The sequence below is a fragment of the Oncorhynchus masou genome, chromosome 9, assembly GCF_036934945.1.
Source record: "Oncorhynchus masou masou isolate Uvic2021 chromosome 9, UVic_Omas_1.1, whole genome shotgun sequence".
Lineage (NCBI taxonomy): Eukaryota > Metazoa > Chordata > Actinopteri > Salmoniformes > Salmonidae > Oncorhynchus > Oncorhynchus masou.
The window spans coordinates 85,708,632-85,725,393 of NC_088220.1; the positions used below are offsets into that span (position 1 = coordinate 85,708,632).

The window sequence follows — 16,762 nt, forward strand, 5'->3', positions numbered from 1 at the left end:
TGGTCTCCTCTCCAGCCAGAGAGTGGATGTGACTTAATATACATCCCAAACATTAACGGATTTCCCTAAATTAATGCACTACAAAATGAGTGCACTACAAAATGAGTGCACTACAAAATGAATGCACTACAAAATGAATGCACTACAAAATGAGTGCACTACAAAATGAGTGCACTACAAAATGAGTGCACTATTTAGGGTTCCATTGAGGCATGCCGTCTTGATTTTTGTTTTGTGTTTTGACACCTGTTGGACTGACGTGTATGGGCTCATGGGGCAGTGTGGTGGAAAGGGAAGCCTGGGCTAGTATGAGCTAGTGATACCTTAGGTTAATCCTATTAGCTGTGGATTAGTGTGATGAAAGGAGAGGGAGGATCAACCCAGGGTCAACCGGCCCCTTTCTGGCTGGCAGGTTTCATACTAAACAGTGGCTGTAGTAGTGTACCTAGTGAGCCATGGCACAGCCTTTTAGGATGAGTCATGGTCTCTGCTCAAGACTACCCTGGATAGACTAAATCCCTTACAGATAGGGTAACCAGAATTCCTAGATTTTTTTTTCAAAAATCCATTTTGGAAGATTCCTGGAATCAGGGAATAAGCAGGATATCTGGAGGGGGAAAAAAAAATATTTAAAAAACCTAATTAAAGATCCGGGGCCGGGCGACTACTAGAGACTACTATCCTCTGTGCTGCTCGTTCCAAAGCTGTCCATCATCCATATGCCCATCAGAATGGAACCATGAAAACATATGACGTCATCGGCGTGGCTCCATATCTTAGTCCCCTATAGCACCATGTGGTCCCCTATAGCACCGTGTGGTCCCCTATAGCACCGTGTGGTCCCCTATAGCACCGTGTGGTCCCCTATAGCACCATGTGGTCCCCTATAGCACCATGTGGTCCCCTATAGCACCATGTGGTCCCCTATAGCACCATGTGGTCCCCTGTAGCACCATGTGGTCCCCTGTAGCACCATGTAGAGATGAAATGTTTACTTTCCTTAATGTACTAGCACTGCTAGGTCATGTGACTTGTGTTCTAGTAAGATGATGCTCAGCGAATCTACAAAAATCACTCTTGATTGGTTGCTATTTTGATTATTTAAAAAAAAAAAATGTTTTCTCCTTCTCTCCTCCGACAGTAGAAGAGTCTGATATCATTGACTTGGAGAAGCGCTATTGGCTGCTGAAAGCCCAGTCCAGGACCGGACGCTTTGACTTGGAGACCTTTGTCCCGCTGGTCTCTCCTCCTATTCACGCTTCGCTAAGTGAAGGTATGTGTATTTGTGATGCCAGGTGGATAACTATGGGGACCTGGTCCCCCCCCCCCCCTCCACAGCCAGACAGTTACCCATGAACATTCAAACACTCACAAAATTATGTTTAAATGCCATACTTTGTACACATACATAATGTGTATGGATTATTTGGTTGAGAAGCCCTTCTGATGGTCTCTCAACGTTTAGGACCATGTTGTTTGGGATTACGTACATTAAAGCCCAGATTTCTTTTGACCACAGAAGCCCCCGCACCACTGCTTGTGTTGTGAAAACATGGGGGTTTGTCCCAACCATACCGGCTGGGCTGGCCTTGGGAAGAGGTGACTTTTGTGCTAGCTAACGTTTTGCTTATAGCTGCATTGGTTAGCAGCTAACGGTTAGCAGCTAACGTTAGCTAGCATGTAGCTAGCAGGCTAACTTGATTATAAGGGGAAACATGTCGACAATGACCTGAACAGGAGAATGTTGGCCATTTTTATTTGTGACTTTGTCACTTGTCTGTTGGCTGTGTTTTGAGTTTGGCGGCAATAGTAGCAGCTTAGTGACCTTCTGCTCCCTCTCACTCCACTGGCTTCCAAAGCGAGGCTCAATGAAGGTCATTCGAGTGGGCGGGTTTTAGTGTGAAGACACACCTCTCCCCAAGGCCAGCCCAGCGGCTATGTTTTCCTTCAAACAAAAAAAATGTATCTCACAACACGAGCAGTGGGATTGGGTAGTTTCTGTTTTGAAAAGTCATGTTATGCATGTCTAGCACTTTAAAAAAAAATATATATAACCAAACACCATGAATATTTAAAAGTTTCTGTCACAATTTCTGTTTTACATTTCAATCTGTGGTTCATGATGTAAAATGCATAAATACATTTATGACTGTAAATGTGATCCCTGTGATCCGGTTGGACGAGTTCCCTCTGTTTTTATTCAAGCCCTCACACAAAGCCATTTCTTTTTTTTTTTTAATATCAATTTTATAGTAGAACTTGGCTAATTTAGCATACTTGGCATACTTGTCTTTTTGATCTTGTTTTCCAGGTTTGTTTCATGCCTTTGATGAGAACCGGGACAATCACATCGACTTTAAGGAGATCTCCTGTGGCCTGTCTGCCTGTTGCCGGGGGCCCGTTGCCGAGAGGCAGAAATGTAAGAGCTGCTGTGTGATCTGTTCTCGTCGGTAGTGATTTCCCCAACCTATAAGGCTTCCTTTCACACGTTATGGTGCATGTGAGTGGAAGAGAAGCAGAGGGGCACAGCTTTTCCCCTGTGGATGTTTGTTCTCTTCTTCTTGTTATGTTGACTGCCTCTGAATAGTCATTAGTGTGTCATCTACCCTGTCGGCTAAATTATCGTCAGGCCTTAAAATTACATTTTCACTCTTCGAAATGATATTGGAATGTTAAGACTCTAAGATCTAAGTAATGCAGACAATATTGGGGAGGCAGGTAGCCTAGTGGTTAGAGTGTAGAGGAGGCAGGTAGCCTAGTGGTTAGAGTGTAGAGGAGGCAGGTAGCCTAGTGGTTAGAGTGTAGAGGAGGCAGGTAGCCTAGTGGTTAGAGTGTAGAGGAGGCAGGTAGCCTAGTGGTTAGAGTGTAGAGGAGGCAGGTAGCCTAGTGGTTAGAGTGTAGAGGAGGCAGGTAGCCTAGTGGTTAGAGTGTAGAGGAGGCAGGTAGCCTAGTGGTTAGAGTGTAGAGGAGGCAGGTAGCCTAGTGGTTAGAGTGTAGAGGAGGCAGGTAGCCTAGTGGTTAGAGTGTAGAGGAGGCAGGTAGCCTAGTGGTTAGAGTGTAGAGGAGGCAGGTAGCCTAGTGGTTAGAGTGTAGAGGAGGCTGGTAGCCTAGTGGTTAGAGTGTAGAGGAGGCTGGTGGCGAGAGTGTAGAGGAGGCTGGTGGCGAGAGTGTAGAGGAGGCTGGTGGCGAGAGTGTAGAGGAGGCTGGTGGCGAGAGTGTAGAGGAGGCTGGTGGCGAGAGTGTAGAGGAGGCAGGTGGCGAGAGTGTAGAGGAGGCAGGTGGCGGGAGTGTAGAGGAGGCAGGTGGCGGGAGTGTAGAGGAGGCAGGTGGCGGGAGTGTAGAGGAGGCAGGTGGCGGGAGTGTAGAGGAGGCAGGTGGCGGGAGTGTAGAGGAGGCAGGTGGCGGGAGTGTAGAGGAGGCAGGTGGCGGGAGTGTAGAGGAGGCAGGTGGCGGGAGTGTAGAGGAGGCTGGTGGCGGGAGTGTAGAGGCGGCAGGTGGCGGGAGTGTAGAGGCGGCAGGTGGCGGGAGTGTAGAGGCGGCAGGTGGCGGGAGTGTAGAGGCGGCAGGTGGCGGGAGTGTAGAGGCGGCAGGTGGCGGGAGTGTAGAGGCGGCAGGTGGCGGGAGTGTAGAGGCGGCAGGGTAGCCTAGTGGTTAGAGCGTTGGACGAGTAACCGAAAGATTGCAAGATCGAATCCCAGGGATAAGGTAAACCTCTGTCATTCTGCCCCTGAACATTTAACCCACTGTTCCTAAGCCATCATTGAAAATAATATTTTTTTTTTTCCAAACTGACTTGCCTCGTTAAATAAAGGTCAAATAAGTAAAAACAGATGACGCAACACTGAGGAATACAGGTGACGAGCAGAATTCCTTTGGTACAACTGCGGGTTGAGCAGCAACTGCGGCTTTATTTAATTTAACCTTTTGTTGTGACATGGAAGACATATTGATACCGTAGGTCTTTTTGTTTTTCAAATGCTTCCTGTATAATACTATATAAAATACACATTAAACACTAGATAGAGGGCATACAATATAAAATACACATTAAACTCTAGATAGAGGGCAAACTATATAAAATACACATTAAACTCTAGATAGAGTGCATCTGGAAATTATTCAGACCCCTTGACTTTGTCCACATTTTCTAAAATGGATTCTATTTTTATTTTTTTATTTTTTTTAAATCCTCATCAATCTACTCACACCACCCCATGTTCTCAACTGGCCTACCTGGTCAAATAAAAAGAGAATGACAAAGCGAAAACAGGTTTTAAGACATTTTTGCACATTTATAAAAAAATATATATTAAAAAAAGAGAAACTGAAATACCTTATTTACATAAGTATTCAGACCCTTTGCTATCAAACTCTAAATTGAACTCAGGTGCTTCCTGTTTCCATTGATCATCCTTGAGATCTTTTTTCAACTTCATTGGAATCCACCTGTGGTAAATTCAATTCAAATCAAATCAAATGTATTTATTATACCCCTTCTTACATCAGCTGATATTTCAAAGTGCTGTACAGAAACCCAACCTAAAACCCCAAACAGCAAGCAATGCAGGTGTAGAAGCACGGTGGCTAGGAAAAACTCCCTAGAAAGGCCAAAACCTAGGAAGAAACCTAGAGAGGAACCAGGCTATGTGGGGTGGCCAGTCCTCTTCTGGCTGTGCCGGGTGGAGATTATAACAGAACATGACCAAGATGTTCAAATGTTCATAGATGACCAGCATGGTCAAATAATAATAATCACAGGCAGAACAGTTGAAACTGGAGTAGCAGCACGACCAGGTGGACTGGGGACAGCAAGGAGTCATCATGCCCGGTAGTCCTGAGGCATGGTCCTAGAGCTCAGGTCCTCCGAGAGAGAGAGAATTAGAGAGGGCATACTTAAATTCACACAGGACACTAGATAGGACAGGAGAAGTACTCCAGATATAACAAACTGACCCTAGCCCCCCGACACAAACTACTGCAGCATAAATACTGGAGGCTGAGACAGGAGGGGTCAGGAGACACTGTGGCTCCATCCGATGACACCCCGGACAGGGCCAAACAGGAAGGATATAACCCCACCCACTTCGCCAAAGCACAGCCCCCACACCACTAGAGGGATATCTTCAACCACCAACTTACCATCCTGAGACAAGGCCGAGTATAGCCCACAAAGATCTCCGCCACGGCACAACCCAAGGGGGGGGCCCCAACCCAGACAGGAAGATCACATCAGTGACTCAACCCACTCAAGTGACGCACCCCTCCTAGGGACGGTATGAAAGAGCACCAGTAAGCCAGTGACTCAGCCCCTGTAATAGGGTTAGAGGCAGAGAATCCCAGTGGAAAGAGGGGAACCGGCCAGGCAGTTTGGCCATAATTGATTTGGACATGATTTGGAAAGGCACACACCTGTCTATATAAGGTCCCACAGTTGACCGTGCATGTCAGAGCAAAAATCAAGCCATGAGGTCGAAGGGATTGTCTGATGAGCTCCGAGACAGGATTGTGTCGAGGCACAGATCTGGGGAAAGTTACTAAAACATTTTTGCAGCTTTGAAGGTTCCCAGGAACACAGTGGCCTCCATCATTCTTAAATGGAAGAAGTTTGGAACCACAAAGACTTTTCCTAGAGCTGGCCGCCCGGCCAAACAGAGCAATCGGGGGAGAAGGACCTTGGTCAAAGGTGGGACCAAGAACCCGATGGTCACTCTGACAGCGCTCTAGAGTTCCTCTGTGGAGATGGGACAACCTTCCAGAAGGACAACCATCTCTGCAGCACTCCACCAATCAGGCCTTTATGGTAGAGTGGCCAGACGGAAGCCACTCCTCAGTATAAGGCACATGACAGCACGCTTGGAGTTTGCCATAATGCATCTAAAGATTCAGACCATGAGAAACAACATTCTCTTGTCTACCATTCAATCTACCTTGTTAACCCTTAATTTTTTTTGATGGGAGCATGATTGTCCACAACGGTATTGAAGACATCTGCCAAGAGGTTCAAAGCTAAATCAGGTTCAGGGATTAGCAGAAATAAAATCAAAGTCACTAAAATAAAGATAATGTAAAAAAACAACAATTAAAATTAAAAAGCCTGTTCACAAAAGTTTTTTGAAGGTCCTCTTTGTGATGTCACAAAGCTTAGATTTTTGTCTTCTCACATCTCCATGAACAAACAACTGGGCAACGGTCGCTAATGTCTTGGGACGAAGACACCAGCAGAAACATATTTCTCTGGTGTATTTGTTAACATAAGATCAATCAGAGATTACTTCGAAGGATCTCTAGGTTTGGTCCGAGGTAGACTTAGTCACCAGCTGAATCAGTTTTAGATCATTTGAGTCTGTAGTTATAAACTACAATGTTACGTTGTGGAATATTTTTGTATGTTACCTTCTTTCTCGTTTCCCCAGTTTGTTTCAAAGTGTTTGATGTGGACCGGGATGGGGTTCTGTCTCGAGACGAAATCCATGAAATGGTGGTCGCACTGCTGGAGGTGTGGAAAGACAATCGCACACACACACTCCCCGTGAGTACTGGTAGTCACACACACTCCCCGTGAGTACTGGTAGTCACATACACACTCCCCGTGAGTACTGGTAGTCACACACACACTCCCCGTGAGTACTGGTAATCACACACACTCCCTGTGAGTACTGGTAGTCACACACACTCCCCGTGAGTACTGGTAGTCACACACACTCCCTGTGAGTACGGGTAATCACACACACACTCCCCGTGAGTACGGGTAATCACACACACACTCCCCGTGAGTACGGGTAATCACACACACACTCCCCGTGAGTACGGGTAGTCACACACACTCCCCGTGAGTACTGGTAGTCACACACACACTCCCCGTGAGTACTGGTAGTCACACACACACTCCCCGTGAGTACTGGTAGTCACACACACACTCCCCGTGAGTACTGGTAGTCACACACACACTCCCCGTGAGTACTGGTAGTCACACACACACTCCCCGTGAGTACTGGTAGTCACACACACACTCCCCGTGAGTACTGGTAGTCACACACACACTCCCCGTGAGTACGGGTAATCACACACACACTCCCCGTGAGTACGGGTAATCACACACACACTCCCCGTGAGTACTGGTAGTCACACACACACTCCCCGTGAGTACTGGTAGTCACACACACACTCCCCGTGAGTACTGGTAGTCACACACACACTCCCCGTGAGTACTGGTAGTCACACACACACTCCCCGTGAGTACTGGTAGTCACACACACACTCCCCGTGAGTACTGGTAGTCACACACACACTCCCCGTGAGTACTGGTAGTCACACACACACTCCCCGTGAGTACTGGTAGTCACACACACACTCCCCGTGAGTACTGGTAGTCACACACACACTCCCCGTGAGTACTGGTAGTCACACACACACTCCCCGTGAGTACTGGTAGTCACACACACACTCCCCGTGAGTACTGGTAGTCACACACACTCCCCGTGAGTACTGGTAGTCACACACACACTCCCCGTGAGTACGGGTAGTCACACACACACTCCCCGTGAGTACGGGTAATCACACACACACTCCCCGTGAGTACTGGTAGTCACACACACTCCCCGTGAGTACTGGTAGTCACACACACTCCCCGTGAGTACTGGTAGTCACACACACTCCCCGTGAGTACTGGTAGTCACACACACACTCCCCGTGAGTACTGGTAGTCACACACACACTCCCCGTGAGTACGGGTAGTCACACACACACTCCCCGTGAGTACGGGTAATCACACACACACTCCCCGTGAGTACGGGTAATCACACACACTCCCCGTGAGTACTGGTAGTCACACACACACTCCCCGTGAGTACTGGTAGTCACACACACACTCCCCGTGAGTACTGGTAGTCACACACACACTCCCCCGTGAGTACTGGTAGTCACACACACACTCTCCGTGAGTACTGGTAGTCACACACACACTCCCCGTGAGTACTGGTAGTCACACACACACTCCCGTGAGTACTGGTAGTCACACACACACTCCCCGTGAGTACTGGTAGTCACACACACACTCCCCGTGAGTACTGGTAGTCACACACACACTCCCCGTGAGTACTGGTAGTCACACACACACTCCCCGTGAGTACTGGTAGTCACACACACACTCCCCGTGAGTACTGGTAGTCACACACACACTCCCCGTGAGTACGGGTAGTCACACACACTCCCCGTGAGTACGGGTAGTCACACACACACTCCCCGTGAGTACTGGTAGTCACACACACACTCCCCGTGAGTACTGAAACGCTACAGGGGAAAGATAACTCATCCAGAGCTCTTGGTCTTCTGGTAGAAAGCCATTCTAAGCCATCTATCTGATGGTAAACATTTAGTATTGAATTGTACACGAGTGTAACTTCATCACAACAGAGAGACTCGCCGGTGGATAAATCCCAAAGCTCCCGTTGTGTCCCCCTTGTGATATTTGCAAACAAAACACACGTTGACTGGCTCAACTGTTCTGGGGAACTACGGTGAGCTTGATCATTTTAAAATGATGTGACGCGTGAAATGAAGAACGCCATCTTTATCTTCTAACGTATTGCACAAGTTGCCTGCAGGTATGAACTTAAATAAGTAGCTATTAAATATTCACATTTATTGAAAAATGTCAAATAAATAGTTTTGACAGTATCCCATGGATTTTTCCAAATACCCCGGTATTAGTTATACTCCTAAGCCTGGTGGACACAGACACACTCCCTGCAAGTACTGCTGGGATACAGGCTAAACGGCTAGTGTGTTGGAGGTGTTTGGGTTTGATAAGTTACCTCAGTTTTGATTCTTGTTGTCCTGTTTTTTTTTAGGAATTGCTCACCGACGTGTCGGACATAGTGGATGGAATCCTGAAGATGCACGACACGACCAAGGTGAGACTGGAGGTTAGAGTGTAGAGGCGGCAGGTAGTCTAGTGGTTAGAGTGTAGAGGCGGCAGGTAGCCTAGTGGTTAGAGTGTAGAGGAGGCAGGTAGCCTTGTGGTTAGAGTGTAGAGGCGGCAGGTAGCCTAGTGGTTAGAGTGTAGAGGAGGCAGGTAGCCTTGTGGTTAGAGTGTAGAGGCGGCAGGTAGCCTAGTGGTTAGAGTGTAGAGGAGGCAGGTAGCCTTGTGGTTAGAGTGTAGAGGCGGCAGGGTAGCCTAGTGGTTAGAGTGTAGAGGCGGCAGGTAGCCTAGTGGTTAGAGTGTAGAGGAGGCAGGTAGTCTAGTGGTTAGAATGTAGAGGCGGCAGGTAGCCTAGTGGTTAGAGTGTAGAGGAGGCAGGTAGCCTTGTGGTTAGAGTGTAGAGGCGGCAGGGTAGCCTAGTGGTTAGAGTGTAGAGGCGGCAGGTAGCCTAGTGGTTAGAGTGTAGAGGCGGCAGGTAGCCTAGTGGTTAGAGTGGAGGGACGGCAGGTAGCCTAGTGGTTAGAGTGGAGGGGCGGCAGGTAGCCTAGTGGTTAGAGTGGAGGGACGGCAGGTAGCCTAGTGGTTAGAGTGGAGGGGCGGCAGGTAGCCTAGTGGTTAGAGTGTAGAGGAGGCAGGTAGCCTAGTGGTTAGAGTGTAGAGGAGGCAGGTAGCCTAGTGGTTAGAGTGTAGAGGAGGCAGGTAGCCTAGTGGTTAGAGTGTAGAGGAGGCAGGTAGCCTAGTGGTTAGAGTGTAGAGGAGGCAGGTAGCCTAGTGGTTAGAGTGTAGAGGAGGCAGGTAGCCTAGTGGTTAGAGTGTAGAGGAGGCAGGTAGCCTAGTGGTTAGAGTGGAGGGACGGCAGGTAGCCTAGTGGTTAGAGTGGAGGGACGGCAGGTAGCCTAGTGGTTAGAGTGGAGGGCCGGCAGGTAGCCTAGTGGTTAGAGTGTAGGGGCGGCAGGTAGCCTAGTGGTTAGAGTGGAGGGGCGGCAGGTAGCCTAGTGGTTAGAGTGGAGGGGCGGCAGGGTAGCCTAGTGGTTAGAGTGTAGAGGCGGCAGGTAGCCTAGTGGTTAGAGTGTAAAGGAGGCAGGTAGCCTAGTGGTTAGAGTGTAGAGGAGGCAGGTAGCCTAGTGGTTAGAGTGTAGAGGAGGCAGGTAGCCTAGTGGTTAGAGTGTAGAGGAGGCAGGTAGCCTAGTGGTTAGAGTGGAGGGGCGGCAGGTAGCCTAGTGGTTAGAGTGGAGGGACGGCAGGTAGCCTAGTGGTTAGAGTGGAGGGACGGCAGGTAGCCTAGTGGTTAGAGTGGAGGGCCGGCAGGTAGCCTAGTGGTTAGAGTGTAGGGGCGGCAGGTAGCCTAGTGGTTAGAGTGGAGGGGCGGCAGGTAGCCTAGTGGTTAGAGTGGAGGGGCGGCAGGTAGCCTAGTGGTTAGAGTGGAGGGGCGGCAGGTAGCCTAGTGGTTAGAGTGGAGGGGAGGCAGGTAGCCTAGTGGTTAGAGTGTAGAGGAGGCAGGTAGCCTAGTGGTTAGAGTGGAGGGACGGCAGGTAGCCTAGTGGTTCGAGTGGAGGGGCGGCAGGTAGCCTAGTGGTTAGAGTGTAGAGGAGGCAGGTAGCCTAGTGGTTAGAGTGTAGAGGAGGCAGGTAGCCTAGTGGTTAGAGTGGAGGGGCGGCAGGTAGCCTAGTGGTTAGAGTGTAGAGGCGGCAGGTAGCCTAGTGGTTAGAGTGTAGAGGAGGCAGGTAGCCTAGTGGTTAGAGTGGAGGGACGGCAGGTAGCCTAGTGGTTAGAGTGGAGGGGCGGCAGGTAGCCTAGTGGTTAGAGTGTAGAGGAGGCAGGTAGCCTAGTGGTTAGAGTGTAGAGGCGGCAGGTAGCCTAGTGGTTAGAGTGTAGGGGCGGCAGGTAGCCTGGAGGTTAGAGTGTAGAGGAGGCAGGTAGCCTAGTGGTTAGAGTGGAGGGGCGGCAGGTAGCCTCGTGGTTAGAGTGGAGGGGCGGCAGGTAGCCTCGTGGTTAGAGTGGAGGGGCGGCAGGTAGCCTCGTGGAGGGGCGGCAGGTAGCCTCGTGGAGGGGCGGCAGGTAGCCTCGTGGAGGGGCGGCAGGTAGCCTCGTGGTTAGAGTGGAGGGGCGGCAGGTAGCCCAGTGGTTAGAGTGGAGGGGCGGCAGGTAGCCTCGTGGTTAGAGTGGAGGGACGGCAGGTAGCCTAGTGGTTAGAGTGGAGGGGCGGCAGGTAGCCCAGTGGTTAGAGTGGAGGGGACGGCAGGTAGCCCAGTGGTTAGAGTGGAGGGGCAGGCAGGTAGCACAGTGGTTAGAGTGAAGGGGCAGGCAGGTAGCCTGGAGGTTAGAGTGTAGAGGCGGCAGGTAGCCTAGTGGTTAGAGTGGAGGGACGGTAGGTAGCCTAGTGGTTAGAGTGGAGGGACGGCAGGTAGCCTAGTGGTTAGAGTGGAGTGACGGCAGGTAGCCTAGTGGTTAGAGTGGAGGGGCGGCAGGTAGCCTAGTGGTTATAGTGGAGGGGCGGCAGGTAGCCAAGTGGTTAGAGTGGAGGGATGGCAGGTAGCCTAGTGGTTAGAGTGGAGGGGCGGCAGGTAGCCTAGTGGTTAGAGTGTAGGGGCGGCAGGTAGCCTGGAGGTTAGAGTGTAGAGGAGGCAGGTAGCCTAGTGGTTAGAGTGGAGGGGCGGCAGGTAGCCTCGTGGTTAGAGTGGAGGGGCGGCAGGTAGCCCAGTGGTTAGAGTGGAGGGACGGCAGGTAGCCTAGTGGTTAGAGTGTAGAGGAGGCAGGTAGCCTAGTGGTTAGAGTGTAGAGGCGGCAGGTAGCCTAGTGGTTAGAGTGGAGGGGCGGCAGGTAGCCTAGTGGTTAGAGTGGAGGGACGGCAGGTAGCCCAGTGGTTAGAGTGGAGGGGACGGCAGGTAGCCCAGTGGTTAGAGTGGAGGGGCAGGCAGGTAGCACAGTGGTTAGAGTGAAGGGGCAGGCAGGTAGCCTGGAGGTTAGAGTGTAGAGGAGGCAGGTAGCCTAGTGGTTAGAGTGGAGGGGCGGCAGGTAGCCTGGAGGTTAGAGTGTAGAGGAGGCAGGTAGCCTAGTGGTTAGAGTGGAGGGGCGGCAGGTAGCCTAGTGGTTAGAGTGTAGAGGCGGCAGGTAGCCTAGTGGTTTGAGTGTAGAGGAGGCAGGTAGCCTAGTGGTTAGAGTGGAGGGGCGGCAGGTAGCCTAGTGGTTAGAGTGGAGGGGCGGCAGGTAGCCTAGTGGTTAGAGTGGAGGGACGGCAGGTAGCCTAGTGGTTAGAGTGGAGGGACGGCAGGTAGCCTAGTGGTTAGAGTGGAGGGGCGGCAGGTAGCCTAGTGGTTAGAGTGGAGGGACGGCAGGTAGCCTAGTGGTTAGAGTGTAGAGGCGGCAGGTAGCCTAGTGGTTAGAGTGGAGGGGCGGCAGGTAGCCTAGTGGTTAGAGTGGAGGGGCGGCAGGTAGCCTAGTGGTTAGAGTGGAGGGACGGCAGGTAGCCCAGTGGTTAGAGTGGAGGGGACGGCAGGTAGCCCAGTGGTTAGAGTGGAGGGGCAGGCAGGTAGCACAGTGGTTAGAGTGAAGGGGCAGGCAGGTAGCCTGGAGGTTAGAGTGTAGAGGAGGCAGGTAGCCTAGTGGTTAGAGTGGAGGGGCGGCAGGTAGCCTGGAGGTTAGAGTGTAGAGGAGGCAGGTAGCCTAGTGGTTAGAGTGGAGGGGCGGCAGGTAGCCTAGTGGTTAGAGTGGAGGGACGGCAGGTAGCCTAGTGGTTAGAGTGTAGAGGCGGCAGGTAGCCTAGTGGTTAGAGTGTAGAGGAGGCAGGTAGCCTAGTGGTTAGAGTGTAGAGGAGGCAGGTAGCCTAGTGGTTAGAGTGGAGGGGCGGCAGGTAGCCTAGTGGTTAGAGTGGAGGGGCGGCAGGTAGCCTAGTGGTTAGAGTGGAGGGACGGCAGGTAGCCTAGTGGTTAGAGTGGAGGGACGGCAGGTAGCCTAGTGGTTAGAGTGGAGGGGCGGCAGGTAGCCTAGTGGTTAGAGTGGAGGGACGGCAGGTAGCCTAGTGGTTAGAGTGTAGAGGAGGCAGGTAGCCTAGTGGTTAGAGTGTAGAGGAGGCAGGTAGCCCAGTGGTTAGAGTGGAGGGACGGTAGGTGGCCTAGTGGTTAGAGTGGAGGGACGGCAGGTAGCCTAGTGGTTAGAGTGGAGGGGCGGCAGGTAGCCCAGTGGTTAGAGTGGAGGGGCGGCAGGTAGCCCAGTGGTTAGAGTGGAGGGACGGCAGGTAGCCTAGTGGTTAGAGTGGAGGGACGGCAGGTAGCCTAGTGGTTAGAGTGGAGGGGCGGCAGGTAGCCTAGTGGTTAGAGTGGAGGGACGGCAGGTAGCCTAGTGGTTAGAGTGTAGAGGAGGCAGGTAGCCTAGTGGTTAGAGTGGAGGGACGGTAGGTAGCCTAGTGGTTAGAGTGGAGGGGCGGCAGGTAGCCTAGTGGTTAGAGTGTAGAGGAGGCAGGTAGCCTAGTGGTTAGAGTGTAGAGGCGGCAGGTAGCCTAGTGGTTAGAGTGTAGGGGCGGCAGGTAGCCTGGAGGTTAGAGTGTAGAGGAGGCAGGTAGCCTAGTGGTTAGAGTGGAGGGGCGGCAGGTAGCCTCGTGGTTAGAGTGGAGGGGCGGCAGGTAGCCTCGTGGTTAGAGTGGAGGGGCGGCAGGTAGCCTCGTGGTTAGAGTGGAGGGACGGCAGGTAGCCTAGTGGTTAGAGTGGAGGGGCGGCAGGTAGCCTCGTGGTTAGAGTGGAGGGGCGGCAGGTAGCCTCGTGGAGGGGCGGCAGGTAGCCTCGTGGAGGGGCGGCAGGTAGCCTCGTGGTTAGAGTGGAGGGGCGGCAGGTAGCCTCGTGGTTAGAGTGGAGGGGCGGCAGGTAGCCTCGTGGTTAGAGTGGAGGGACGGCAGGTAGCCTAGTGGTTAGAGTGGAGGGGCGGCAGGTAGCCCAGTGGTTAGAGTGGAGGGGCGGCAGGTAGCCTCGTGGTTAGAGTGGAGGGGCGGCAGGTAGCCTAGTGGTTAGAGTGGAGGGGCGGCAGGTAGCCTAGTGGTTAGAGTGGAGGGACGGCAGGTAGCCTAGTGGTTAGAGTGGAGGGACGGCAGGTAGCCTAGTGGTTAGAGTGGAGGGACGGCAGGTAGCCTAGTGGTTAGAGTGTAGAGGCGGCAGGTAGCCTAGTGGTTAGAGTGTAGAGGAGGCAGGTAGCCTAGTGGTTAGAGTGTAGAGGAGGCAGGTAGCCTAGTGGTTAGAGTGGAGGGGCGGCAGGTAGCCTAGTGGTTAGAGTGGAGGGGCGGCAGGTAGCCTAGTGGTTAGAGTGGAGGGACGGCAGGTAGCCTAGTGGTTAGAGTGGAGGGACGGCAGGTAGCCTAGTGGTTAGAGTGGAGGGGCGGCAGGTAGCCTAGTGGTTAGAGTGGAGGGACGGCAGGTAGCCTAGTGGTTAGAGTGTAGAGGAGGCAGGTAGCCTAGTGGTTAGAGTGTAGAGGAGGCAGGTAGCCCAGTGGTTAGAGTGGAGGGACGGTAGGTGGCCTAGTGGTTAGAGTGGAGGGACGGCAGGTAGCCTAGTGGTTAGAGTGGAGGGGCGGCAGGTAGCCTAGTGGTTAGAGTGGAGGGGCGGCAGGTAGCCTAGTGGTTAGAGTGGAGGGGCGGCAGGTAGCCTAGTGGTTAGAGTGGAGGGACGGCAGGTAGCCTAGTGGTTAGAGTGGAGGGACGGCAGGTAGCCTAGTGGTTAGAGTGTAGAGGAGGCAGGTAGCCTAGTGGTTAGAGTGTAGAGGAGGCAGGTAGCCCAGTGGTTAGAGTGGAGGGACGGTAGGTAGCCTAGTGGTTAGAGTGGAGGGGCGGCAGGTAGCCTAGTGGTTAGAGTGTAGAGGAGGCAGGTAGCCTAGTGGTTAGAGTGTAGGGGCGGCAGGTAGCCTGGAGGTTAGAGTGTAGAGGAGGCAGGTAGCCTAGTGGTTAGAGTGGAGGGGCGGCAGGTAGCCTCGTGGTTAGAGTGGAGGGGCGGCAGGTAGCCTCGTGGAGGGGCGGCAGGTAGCCTCGTGGTTAGAGTGGAGGGGCGGCAGGTAGCCTCGTGGTTAGAGTGGAGGGGCGGCAGGTAGCCTCGTGGTTAGAGTGGAGGGACGGCAGGTAGCCTCGTGGTTAGAGTGGAGGGACGGCAGGTAGCCTAGTGGTTAGAGTGGAGGGGCGGCAGGTAGCCCAGTGGTTAGAGTGGAGGGGACGGCAGGTAGCCCAGTGGTTAGAGTGGAGGGGCAGGCAGGTAGCACAGTGGTTAGAGTGAAGGGGCAGGCAGGTAGCCTGGAGGTTAGAGTGGAGGGACGGTAGGTAGCCTAGTGGTTAGAGTGGAGGGACGGCAGGTAGCCTAGTGGTTAGAGTGGAGGGACGGCAGGTAGCCTAGTGGTTAGAGTGGAGGGACGGTAGGTAGCCTAGTGGTTAGAGTGGAGGGACGGTAGGTAGCCTAGTGGTTAGAGTGGAGGGGCGGCAGGTAGCCTAGTGGTTAGAGTGTAGGGGCGGCAGGTAGCCTAGTGGTTAGAGTGTAGAGGAGGCAGGTAGCTTAGTGGTTAGAGTGTAGGGGCGGCAGGTAGCCTAGTGGTTAGAGTGTAGGGGCGGCAGGTAGCCTAGTGGTTAGAGTGTAGAGGAGGCAGGTAGCCTAGTGGTTAGAGTGTAGGGGCGGCAGGTAGCCTAGTGGTTAGAGTGTAGGGGCGGCAGGTAGCCTAGTGGTTAGAGTGTAGGGGCGGCAGGTAGCCTAGTGGTTAGAGTGTAGAGGAGGCAGGTAGCCTAGTGGTTAGAGTGTAGGGGCGGCAGGTAGCCTAGTGGTTAGAGTGTAGGGGCGGCAGGTAGCCTAGTGGTTAGAGTGTAGAGGAGGCAGGTAGCCTAGTGGTTAGAGTGTAGGGGCGGCAGTTAGCCTAGTGGTTAGAGTGTAGAGGAGGCAGGGTAGCCTAGTGGTTAGAGTGGAGGGGCGGCAGGGTAGCCTAGTGGTTAGAGTGTAGGGGCGGCAGGTAGCCTAGTGGTTAGAGTGTAGGGGCGGCAGGTAGCCTGGAGGTTAGAGTGTAGAGGAGGCAGGTAGCCTAGTGGTTAGAGTGGAGGGGCGGCAGGTAGCCTCGTGGTTAGAGTGGAGGGGAGGCAGGTAGCCTCGTGGTTAGAGTGGAGGGGAGGCAGGTAGCCTCGTGGTTAGAGTGGAGGGGTGGCAGGTAGCCTCGTGGTTAGAGTGGAGGGACGGCAGGTAGCCCAGTGGTTAGAGTGTAGGGACGGCAGGTAGCCCAGTGGTTAGAGTGGAGGGGCAGGCAGGTAGCCTAGTGGTTAGAGTGGAGGGGCAGGCAGGTAGCCTAGTGGTTAGAGTGGAGGGGCAGGCAGGTAGCCCAGTGGTTAGAGTGGAGGGGCAGGCAGGTAGCCCAGTGGTTAGAGTGGAGGGGCAGGCAGGTAGCCCAGTGGTTAGAGCGTTGGGCCAGTAACCGAAAGGTTGCTGGATCGAATCCCCGAGCTGTCGTTCTGCCCCCTGAACAAGGCTATTGTTCCCCGGTAGGCCGTCAATGTAAATAAGAATTTGTTATTAACTGACTTGCCTCGTTAAATAAAGTAAAACATGTAATAGTATTTTTATGTCTGTAATGTGGTTGGGACTATAATTCTCATAATATGACTGCTGTCCACTGACATTTAGCCATTTTATTTGACCCTAACCTTTGACTTAACCTTTGACCCCCGCACACACAGCTGGGTCACCTGACCCTAGAGGACTACCAAATATGGAGTGTGAAGAGCGCTCTGGCCACCGAGTTCCTCAACCTGCTGTTCCAGGTCAGAAAACACACACACACACACTCATTATTTTTTTTTGGTTTGTTCCAGGTGTGTGTGTGTCTCTGTTTTGTAGTTG

General features: G+C 52.6%; 1 protein-coding gene across 1 annotated transcript in view; it reads left to right on the forward strand.

Annotated features, from left to right (window-relative positions):
• Nucleotides 1–16,762, forward strand: part of LOC135546712 (ubiquitin carboxyl-terminal hydrolase 32-like) — a 130,586-nt gene that overhangs the window by 30,480 nt on the left and 83,344 nt on the right. Inside the window, exons 6-10 of the mRNA XM_064975346.1 lie at nt 1,142–1,273; nt 2,312–2,419; nt 6,414–6,529; nt 8,850–8,912; nt 16,600–16,683. Coding sequence (XP_064831418.1) covers nt 1,142–1,273; nt 2,312–2,419; nt 6,414–6,529; nt 8,850–8,912; nt 16,600–16,683 — 503 coding nt within the window. The remainder of the gene's footprint in view (nt 1–1,141; nt 1,274–2,311; nt 2,420–6,413; nt 6,530–8,849; nt 8,913–16,599; nt 16,684–16,762) is intronic.